Source organism: Taudactylus pleione, unplaced genomic scaffold (assembly GCF_031769625.1).
Source record: "Taudactylus pleione unplaced genomic scaffold, aTauple2 ptg001616l, whole genome shotgun sequence".
NCBI classification, from domain to species: Eukaryota; Metazoa; Chordata; class Amphibia; order Anura; family Myobatrachidae; genus Taudactylus; species Taudactylus pleione.
The window spans coordinates 422,914-434,920 of record NW_028286013.1 but is presented as its reverse complement, the minus strand read 5'-3'; the positions used below and the strand labels follow the sequence as shown (position 1 = coordinate 434,920).

Sequence of the window (12,007 nt, the reverse complement as noted above, 5' to 3'; positions counted from 1 at the left end):
GTTTTAAACACGAATCACAGCTTATTGTACATAAGGAAAGTCACACAGGTGAGAAACCATTTCCATGTTCTGAGTGTGGAAAATGTTTTACAATTAAATCATCTCTTGTTACACATCAGAGAAGTCACACAGGTGAGAAACCATTTCCATGTTCTGAGTGTGGGAAATGTTTTACATATAAATCACATCTTGTTACACATCAGAAAAGTCACACAGGTGAGAAACCATTTCCATGCTCTGAGTGTGGGAAATGGTTTACATGCATATCACACCTTGTTAGACATCAGAGAAGTCACACGGGTGAGAAACCATTTCCATGCTCTGCGTGTGGGAAATGTTTTACAATGAAATCATCTCTTGTTATACATCAGAGAAGTCACACAGGTGAGAAGCTATTTCCATGCTCTGAGTGTGGGAAATGGTTTACATGCAAATCACACCTTGTTACACATCAGAGAAGTCACACAGGTGAGAAACCATTCCCATGCTCTGAGTGGGGGAAATGTTCTGCAGACAAATCAGCTCTTTTTACACAAAGAAGTTACACAGGTGAGAAACCACATCCATGCTCTGAGTGTGGGAAATGTTTTACATATAAATCACATCTTGTTATACATCAGAGAAGTCACACAGGTGGAAAACCATTTGCATGCTCTGAGTGTGGGATATGTTTTACATATAAATCACATCTTGTTACACATCAAAAAAGTCATACAGGTGAGAAACCATTTCTATGCTCTGAGTGTGGGAAATGGTTTACATGCATATCACACCTTGTTAGACATCAGAGAAGTCACACGGGTGAGAAACCATTTCCATGCTCTGAGTGTGGGAAATGTTTTGCAATGAAATTATCTCTTGTTAGACATCAGAGAAGTCACACAGGTGAGAAACCATTTTCATGCTCTGAGTGTGGGAAATGTTTTGCAGACAAATCATCTCTTGTTAAACACCAGAGACGTCACACAGTTGAGAAACCATTTCCATGCTTTGAGTGTGGGAAATGTTTTGCAGACAAATCATCTCTGGTTAAACATCAGATACGTCACACAGGTGAGAAACGATTTCCATGCCTTGTGTGTGGGAAATGTTTTATAAACAAAGCAAATCTTGTTACACATGAAAAAATTCACAAGATAAATGTAATGTCCATGAACTCGTAGACCTGAAATCGGTTTGTAACAATATTCTAAAGCTGGCCACACATCTAAAGATTATCTGTCCAACCAGCCAACTAGTTGATTGGTTTGGAATTAAAATCTGGTAAGGTATGAAAGCAAATGACAATCAGCAATTTTCTCCCAAATGCCAGAAAATGGACAAAAACTGATGTTTGAACAAATTGTTTAGATCAAACATTTAACAAACTTGTCTGAATGACCATTTTCATCTGTTTTCTGGCATTTAGGAGCAAATTACTGATCATCATTTACTCCCATATGTTACCAGATTTTCATTCCAACTAGTTGGCTGGTTGGACAGATAATCTTTAGATGTGTGGCCAGTTTAAGTGTTTCAAAGGTGAGGAATGTTCTGTACAAAAATGAATGTTATATAGATAAATCAGATATTGTTAGACATGAGAGAAGTCACAGGTGAGATTTCTATGTCCTGAGATTCCTCAGAAATGGTTTGTCTTTAGTTTAGACCACATTGTGTTTATACACTAAGGGGCTTATTTACAGGTGGACACCAACATTTTTTTCTTATACATACAACATGCTAGCAAGAAAATGTATTTTTCCATGTGTAGAGTAAAATACTCTTTGGGATGCAGTACACCTGATGGACATGTACTGTATATAAGCGTTAGGTGTGTGAGTCTGTATGCAATGCGGAAGGTGCATTACACTCTTATTAAATACATTATATACAAATTGGGTAATGCAGTCAGATGCACAAGTGTGGAAATCTTATTAGTAACAGAGAAAGTCGCTGTGAAGATATGGGGTTCTCTCAATCACCCAGACACGGAGCAGATAAAACCACAGGCACAGAAATAGGTAATATGCAAAGGCAAGAGGTAAATAAAGCAAACAGGCAATATGCAAGTAGCAGTCCAGACAGAGGCAATCCCAGTAGAGAGGATAAAGTTCCAGGACAAGTCCACGGAAGAGCTAACCACGCTGTTTCACCCAGGAAAACTACCACAGATCACACAGCAGTGATAGCCTATAAGTCCACACAGGACTGGTGATGCATTCCACTAAGCACCTTGGGAGAACAATACCTCTTAGCCAAAGTCAATGACTAACATCAGGAGTTGCCCTCGGCGACCTCTTTTAAAACCTTCCAATTTCCCACGATGCTTGTGCCCACCTAGAGGATTTGCAAAGTTCCCTGATTGGTGTGGGTCCCTTATTCTGTACTGTTGAACACATGGCTTGGCTCTGTGCTGACTACCAAAGTCCAGAGAGGAACACAGGGGAGCAAATAGAAGGAACAATGACCAGGTAATTGGTTTAAGTCCTGAGTGTCCCCTGCAGAGCTGGAAATTAACCCACAAGGTCCTTTTTTTATGAGATGTTACATTGATCTACTGGTTACTTCCTGTGTGGCTAGGTCAGAATAACGAATGGATAAAACAGGCATATGGACAAGGGCTAAACCTAAAGGCTTAAAAGTATTAAACTTTACATTTTCTCACATTACAGTATATAATAAACTTGGTAATGAAAAAGTTTGTCATGTGAATGAGCACTCATATTGGGACATTTACACCCGCAGACGGATAGGGGAACAAATGGGTTAAAAAGTTCATTAAATGATGTAGAGAATGAGATGCTGCAAATACATTTTAACCACACATCTCATTTCCTCACATATATCCTAACGAGGGGAGTGCTGACACCCTTTTTTCTGTATTTGTGACTTGTAAGTGTCCATCAATGTCCCCATCACTTTCTGCAAATTTGGCAAACTTTATGAGTCCTAATCTTGGTACAGCAGTTGGCAACGGTACACGGGGTACCATGGTCAGGGGTGCCCGCCTGCCTCACCATGCCACATCTGGATGAGCATGCATTCCTACTCTGTTGCCTTTTCTCTCAATTCTGCTAACTGATCTGCTAGGGTATCCGTTCCACCACCCCTGGGACGTGGAGTTTCCTATCCTGCTGGGGATATTGGGAAACAATTGCTGCTAGAGGATGAGGCGGGGCTTGTAGCTCTCACCAAGTTTAGAGGGGCATCCACTATGTGTTCATCCTCATGAATGCTAAAGCCATCAGCACTTCTCACCTCCGGCTGGTGTGATGCTTTTAAGTTCATGACTGCCTCCTTCATGTCGGTTGCTACGTATGGTATATGCCACAAAGATAGAAAGGAATCAGTTTTACTTTTAATAGTGTGCACTCATGTTACATTAAGGTTTATAATTCTTAAAAAAAAATATTTCTTTATTCGATATGCATTAAAAAAACAGGTATTTATATCCCCTTATAGTAATGTTAGAGCTAATTATTGCTTAATATTACATATATTTACATCAATCAAATCTATGATGTATATAAAAACAATGAATAGTAAAAAAATATAAAAAGTGATAAGAAAATGAAAATTTGTGTCAAATAAAAAAATATAAAAACAAGTCTGTGCTGTCTTTATTCCTCAGTATAGAATGCAATCCATTGGTGGTGTGTGTTCTGTACCAGATCTGCAGTCACAGCTGATACATAAAGTAGCTACTCATGTATCCTTATGCTCTGTATCCAGTAATTGTTACAACAGGACATTGTAACATTTCTGAGTAACAATCTCACAGTTTATTATATCTGCTCAGATCCATGCAAGCATGGGTGCTGGATGATGGATCGACCACCAATACATAGACAGTCTATTGTGCAACACTGTTAGACAGAAAATAGTCCGACAACTACTCAAGACTGACAAATACAACATAGACAAATGAAACATAATGACAAGAAAAACACCGACAACACCACCAGTAAGATGCACATCATTGCGAAGTAGTTATATCTAACGTTTATATGTGAGATATGGAAAAAGTCCAACACATATATTAATAACACAAAATATCGACATAAAATAGTCCGACAACATAACAGGTAGAAATAAATGACAACAAGCTAATGATAGACAAACATGTTAGACACTTAAAAAGTTTGACATATATTGACAAATAAAATACAGACAAGAAAAAGTGACAACATAACAGGTAGACACTGATAATGCAGGAATATGTAGTTGTACATATTCCTTCAGCAATTCATGAATATATGCCTGCTTATGTTCCTTTATTCTTCCCTATATTGCAATGTAGAATATATAGAAATGTTTAGGATGAGATTCAGTATTAGTATAGTTGTGTGAGATGCAGCTGGGCCGCATTTGTTGAATGGTCTCAGGCCTAGAGAGGATTAAGATCTTCCCTCCCCTCTCTAAAGTAAATAAATGAGTCTCTTGCATCAGACATTTTGTTTAATATTTTATCCAAAGGTATATTAAATGATGTATTAATAAGTATATAGAGATTAGTGTTTATTTCTATGCAGGTGTGATTAACTGCGGAGATATGTATAAGTTAGAACTGAGGCAGCAGCCATCTTGTTTAATGGTCTAGCAATAAGACTTGTAGGTCTAAAATGTCAGTTTTTAGCGTGTGCAGAACAGCAGACAACAACTCTCAGACTTTATAAATAAAAAGAGTTAATCAAGATAGCCTTGGCCTACAAGAAGCAGGAACTAGAAGCTACATGGGAACAGAACAAAATGATAACATTATATTATGGTTAGGACATATAACCAATTAGTGTCTAGCATGTATGAATATTAATTTAAATTAATATTCGCCATTTTTGGGTTAACTGAAGGTATAGCCAAATAGTATAGTATAAAGCTCATGAGAGAAAGAGGGAGGGGAAGCAGTCGGAGGACAAGGGAGAGAGGGCACACAATGAGGGTCTGGGGGTGCTGGGTGCGGTTGCCATACATATGTATGAAATTGGCTGACTGGTATGCTGCACTGGGTGTCCCACATTTATTTTACAAATATTCCTACTGCTGCTAATATAATCTTTGTCTTTTGTTGTAAGTCTGCACTGGCAAAATACATGTATGATTAAACTGTCTTAAGTAAAAACATTGTCATTTATTTTAAAATCTGTATTTGTGTGAATTATTTCTTCCTTTTTATAATAAATGAGGTTTATAAATAAATATAGAACACATCGCGTTATCAATTTTGGTGCCGTGGCTTGGATACACCAGTTGACGCCCACTATAGGTGAGTGAGTGAGGGATAGAGAGGGTCTGCACGGGCAGTGAGTTATTTTGCTCATAAGATCATTTTTATTTTTTTATTATTAAACGTGCAGTATTCTTCCCCTTTCTACCTCAGTCTTTGAATAGTGGTAAGTTAAACTGCTGTATTGATTATTTTATCTGGAATTTAACTATTTTTTTTAAGAAGTTTCATAAGTTTTTCCACTTATTTTCTGATCATAAAAAGTGTTATTTTATAGTTTGTTATAAAATGGCGCTGGGAGCAGAAGATTCTCCCCTCCTTCAGAATCTGGGCAGTGTGCCAAGTTAGATAAGAAGCGCTAATCGTATCTACTGTGTTTTATTCTTTCTTTCCACTGAAATATTAGATGTAAGATATTGATGGTGTTTAAATTTACAAGTTAAGTGATTTTCTTTGCATTATTTTTTATTGATATATCGATTTCTGAAATTATTATTAGATTGCTGTTTTTAAGAAATTGCATTGATATCTTCTATTTCTTTTTCTGCTCACTCTGAGAAAAAAAATTGTGCAAACCAGTTTTTATTTTTTTTCCCTCCCTGTTTTGCATGCCATCAGAATAAGGTTGCGCATAACTGTCTCTTATCTTTCCTCATTCTCGTTTTTTCTCTGCTTTTAGAGACCCCTAATTAGGTGGTTAAAGTAGATGTGTTTTAATTGTTTGTATTTTGCTGTGTTAGATTTAGCAGTTTGATTAACATAGATCAGATTCTGCTGATGTGTTATGATATATTGTAAACTTGAGGTGTTTATTCCTGAATTTGAAATATTGTTTAAGATTTGTTTTGTGTCAGATAAATGTTTAGGGGTTTTTTTGTTGTTAAGTAATTATTTAGGGGTTGGTGACATAGGTGTTTTTGGATTTTCTTTATTATTTTTTCTGAAAGGTGAGTGTAGACAGACATGAATCTGTTTATGTGGAAGTTGCAGGAGTATTATAGGCAAAGGGAGAAGTCCACGTAGCTAGATAGATAGTGTAAAATCAATCTGCAGATATCTGATAACCAGATAATATTGATGTGAATGTGCTAAATTTGATAACGAAGGGCAGATAAGCACAGAATAGGTACAAATCTGATAACGAGGGCAGATTGTACATGAAACATGCTAAACTCTGATAACGAAGACAGGGGGCACAAGGTAGATGTGTAGTTACAGGTGGTATAACAGGTGTGCTGACCTGATAATGACGGGCAGGTAACATGATGGGCAGGTGTGTTAGGGGTCTAGTTACTGAGAAGAGTTAGGAAACAGTGAAATGTGATAAGTCTGATAAGGTGCCAGCCAATCAGCTCCCCGCTGTCATTTTTCAAACACAACCTGTGAGATGGCAGTTGGGAGCTGATTGGCTGGCACCTTATCACAGACTTTTCACTCTGTCTCATAACACTGCTTAGTAACTAGACCCCTTGATCTGATAACGAAAAGACAGGTAACACAGGGTAAGTTTTTTGAGGTTTTTATTTTGACAGACGTGTCACAATTTTGAAAGGAAAAAAAAGTTAATCTCATTTATTTTTTTAAAGGGCAACATTGTCTAGGTATTTGTATGGGATTGAAGATAGTTCATGTAAGTGATAGAGGGTATGAGCAAGTGATTTGAATGTGCAGAGGTTAATTGTATCCTGCAATAAGCTACAGAGTATGGGGGAAGGGTGCATGAAGCACCTGGATGGTAAGGAATTGGTTTGGTTTGGTGAAACAGTTAATGGAACCAGGGTAGTTTACCACAATTTGTATGGAATGCCACTAACATGCTTATACTTAAGAAAGAATTAAGGTTTCTCATTGCAAGTGTAAAGCTTATTTGAGGAGCTGGAAGAAAGAGTGTTCCCATTTCAAGATCAGAGATTAGTTATTTGAGAGTTTTATATTTGCAGCAGAGAGAAAAGAAAAGAGAAAGACATTTCTTGTGTATGCATTGAGTGAGTTGCCAAGAGTTAAGAGGGTAGTCATTTAAAAAAAAGTTAGCGTAATGCGGGATCTAGGGATAATAAAAAATGCATATGTGATTAGGAATGACAAGTATGTATGCAATTATGAAAGACTTGTATGATGATGAGAGTGTACAATTTATTATTAAATGGTCACCAGAACCTTTACCAATGTCTGGCACATTTAATCTGTTTTAAGAAATTTTTAAAGCAACAATTATTTTATCCAAATTGGCCAAATTTATTTCATCAAACAATTGTAATTTTTTACAGTGTAGCAATAAGCTACACGATGACACCTACAGTGTGGTATGGCAGTCAGCCAATGGCACCCCCCTGCCCTCATAGCTCTCCTCCTTCCTCCCCCTGCCCTCCTTCCCCATATTCCTATAGCAATGTTATTTCTCCTGTTTTGTCTTTTTATTCTGTTTAATTCAAGATGGGAACCTCAGAGACTGATGTCTCTGATGATAACAATGCTGATGTAACGCTTGAGCTTATGGCTATATCTTTGTTTGCTTGTTTTAACCAACATTATGTTTATGACCATTCCCCAAAAGTGAACTGTTAGATCTGATTCAGATGATTCAATTGATGATTATTACTGATATCCGTGTTCTTCCTGCAACTAATCTCACTATCATTAGTAGGTTCAATGTGTCCTGGATACCTTACATTTATCTAACCATTTATTGTTTGTGAGTACTTCACAGTTTCCTGATGAAGTAACCCGGATGTTGTCACAGGAATCCTACATCATGTGCAGCATCATTCACAGCACAGAAATTGTGCAGGAATTTGTGCCCAGATATAGTATCCCATGTGTTGTTGAAGGTGGCAGAGGTACACATTTTACATGGAAGGTATTCCAAGCATTGTGTCAATATATGGGTATAATAAGCAAAACTGAATGTGTAAACACTAACATTAAGAACAAAGTTAGCTAAGGTGGGTGTGGGGACTGCCATTAGTTGGCCGGGGGTTTTACATCCGGTTTTGTATTGCATTTGCACCACTCCAAAGCTGCCACTTAACTGTCCCCTTATGAGATACTTTTTGAAAAACTACCTATTCTCATTGTAAGTTCAGCAACAGACTGGTCACGGTCATATGATTTAACTACGGACTATGTTATATAATTTTAACAGGCCACCCACTGAGAAATCCTCCAGCGAAACGGGCGTCTGGGCAACCACAGGGCATCTCTGGTGCACAAGGGAACCCTGTCTATTGATGACCACCACAAACAGCTCACCATACTATCAAACAGGTATTCTGGGAAGAGTGCTGAGCGCGCTCCCCCTCTCTGTCCCTGCGCTGACTAATCTCATCAGGGCACTTATTCTGTGTGATAGGAAGCCCCTAGGACCACTCACTCACAGTTCACTGTGTATTTACACACACTGTGAGAAGCAGCACACTAGGGATTTAACCTATTCCCACACACATATTCTTTACTGATAAATTCTTATCTATCTTGCTAAGGCACTCTCATTAGCAGACACAGAAGTGTGGAGCAGCACTGGTATTCACCAGATTCACCCTTCTTAGTGATTCTGTCTAACAGCAGATGCCTATGTACTATCCTCCTATCTCCATGTATAGGGAGGGATCCGCTCACAGGGCGTCCTATGCATGAGTATGACACCCTGCAGCAGCCATTCCTGCCATACATCAGTGGAGAAACTTTTTCTCTTTTAGAACATTGTGGAAATTGAAATAATCATTACAAATATCCTGGATGTACATTTCTGCCTGATGTGGGTTAATACTGTTATAAACTACTGCTCCATACTAAGTGGATGATTTGGTATGATCTCACCAATTCATATGTTCAGGAGGATGCCTGTGATATCTGATCGATAGTATTTTTGATATCTGCATATTTTAATTTACTAATTGTATATTATTATGCTTTTTCACTACTCAATTACCTGTTATTGCTCCAATACCTGTTTTTCTGAGAATGTAATGGTATAGATCATATATACACAATCAGAACAGTATCTTATACTTTGATACCTATTTATTTCAAAGGTTTTTTGCTTCAATTCACAGATACATAACAGTGTATTCAACCTGTATATAAAGGACCATTATTAGAATTGGTGGTCATCAATGCTATTAGCAAAAAAGAAAAATTCCTTTTTTTTGATCAACATATATATGTATATATTCTTTGATAATAATTTTCGCCACCTGTCTGATGTTTGATGTTATGACTATTATGTCTAATTTACCATAACCAGGAATTAAGAGTTTACTCTGATTACAGTCAGGCAGTTTTTTAGTAACTGGACCTATATTTGGCCAGATTCAATGTTTGTTTTTTGTTCCATGTCATGTATGTATAGTTTTTTCTTCTGTTGATATTTCATGTCCAAATATTTCATTTTTTTAGTGGCATACTATTAAAAGTTAATTCTTATACTAAAGAGGTAGGTTGAGTGCCCCACAAAAGAGAGTACTTCTCTCCCCCAGTTTTCTATGTACAATTCTAACAGCATCTGAAGACTATGCAAGGAAAGCTTATGAAGGGACAACCAGAGGGACCTTGTCATGGAGTCCAGCCTGGAGAGAAATTTCTTCTGTTCCAGTTGTTTCATAGATCAATGGAAAGACCCGTTCCAGACCCTGCTAACAACCTCGATGTGGCTGAAAAGGACAATTGAATTCACGTATCTCACTACAAGAAGGTTTCCGCCCCGGTGGAGAAGTCCATTGAAGCGAGAGAAGACACAGATAAAGACATTGACTGTGATTTAAATTTAACGATTTTATTTGATGATGGGCCTGATCAGAGCTTTAGTTCAGACCAAGATAAGGTTCACAGAATTAGGGTATATCCCTAGTGATGTTCCTGTGGATTGTGGGCCAAGAAAAAAGAAAGATGGCTATGTGTGAACACATTTCTGTGTATCCGTTGGTTGGGGCAGTTATTTTTGTTGCATTTTTAAACTTTTTATTTTTTTAGAGAATGATGGCTGTCAAGGACTGGAGGCTGATGAGGACGGTGTGAAGAGTTATCCTAGGGGTACTGCCGGGGTCATAATGGTAGACTCCACTCCTGTTTTGAAATCCATGATTATTAGGGGTAGGGTATTAATCACATTAAGTGCCATAAAAGATGCACACACTTATTTTAATACTGGTACTCCCAGGTATAGGTACGGATCAGAGGATGGTCAGAAGACCAAGTTGAAAAATTCTTAATAGCCCATATTTAAAAATAATTAGAAGGTTTGAAAAAGAAATATATAAAAGTAACAAAATACAGATAAATAAGGACTCATACCGGGAATGGAGAGAAGATACATCTGGCAAAGTGAAAAGTAAAAAATGCTTGGCGCAATCTACATATACATAATATGTACAAATGTATAAATAGATATAACAATATATAGAATGTAGTATAATAAATAATGAAATATACATTTGAATATAGGACTGCAGTGGCAGAAGAATTATCAAATATGTTTTAATTGTAGATGAACATGAAAAATTTGTCTCAAGGTCAAATCTCAACAAATGGGAAAGAAGAACCTTGAAGAACTTATCAAAAAACAATTCTATTGTCATAAAAGAGGCCGATAAAGGCAGAGGTTTGGTCATCCTTAACAGGGAGGACTATATTAAGGAATCTCTGAGACAACTCAATGATGACCAGTTTTATAAGATACTCAACTCCAATCCCTATTTTTACACCTTCTGTGTCACCCTTTATTGGGACAGACAGCGCAGTCTCATTTTTTCCAATACATCTGGCGAAGTATCAGAAAAGAAGCCAATACGGTGAGGAAAAGGTGTGGAGGTTTGCCCCCAATTCCAAAATGTATATATGAATATTGTGATCTAAATTCAGAGAAGAGGTGTATACAATGGTGCAAAGACAGCACCTCTATACAAACGGACACTTCTTCCCTGAACACTTATAATGAGCTCATAGAAAGAACAATAAAGTTGATTGTTGGGTATGTAGTCACCATGTCATTCAGGGAATGTTGTGCTAATGTCTATCTCATTGCACTCAAATCAAACAGCATTTCACTCACTATGTGGAACTCTCACACTTAAACCTTATAATGTCACAAGTTCCCTACGTTTAAAATTAACAAGGTATCCAAGGTATGATCAGGACATCATCATGTCTATTAACAAAATGGTACAGGAGCTGAATGTATTTATTTGGGAACCAGTATTTGTAACACAATCTTACAGAGGACCTTTCAGAATTAAACTTGTTTGGGAATCTTTTAGAGATCATTAAATACACAAAACCTAATAAGTAAAAATGTGTAAGTGCATTAATTGTGTAATGACAGAAGGAATGTAGGGGTACAATAAAACACAGTCATCGTATAGCAGAATGTGACAAGCAAGAAGAAACCATGGATGAAAAGGTGCCCGTTGTAATGTTCCTTATAATGCTTTTCTAACACATTGTCTAATAAACCATGATGCTACCACAAGGGTTATATTATGTGTGTGGACATAGGGTTTATAAATGGTTATTGGTAAATTCCTTCCTAATAGGAACATTACTACCTGATGCAGTGGTAATACAACATGAGGATCTAAAAGAAACATATGCAAGAATCACTCCCGAAAAGAGTAAGAACGGTAAAAAAAATAGAGATACAAATGGTATATGAGAAGTACAAACACCTCTTTACACTGTCCCAAGGTTATAAGGTTGGTTGGGGATTTGGTAACATAATAACATTTGGTACATGGGGAATAACTGCAAATCAAAGAATGATACAGGAATTAAAGAATTAATAAACCATATCACGGACATGTATACAAT

General features: G+C 37.1%; 2 protein-coding genes across 2 annotated transcripts in view; one reads left to right on the top strand and one right to left on the bottom strand.

Moving 5' to 3' along the window:
- Positions 1-1,197, top strand: part of LOC148442113 (uncharacterized) — a 97,248-nt gene extending 96,051 nt beyond the window's left edge. The window contains exon 9 of the mRNA XM_088464225.1: positions 31-1,197. Coding sequence (XP_088320351.1) covers positions 31-1,163 — 1,133 coding nt within the window. The 3' untranslated portion in view covers positions 1,164-1,197. The remainder of the gene's footprint in view (positions 1-30) is intronic.
- LOC148442112 (uncharacterized) overlaps positions 1-12,007 on the bottom strand; it is a 119,271-nt gene that overhangs the window by 38,447 nt on the left and 68,817 nt on the right. The window lies entirely within an intron of this gene.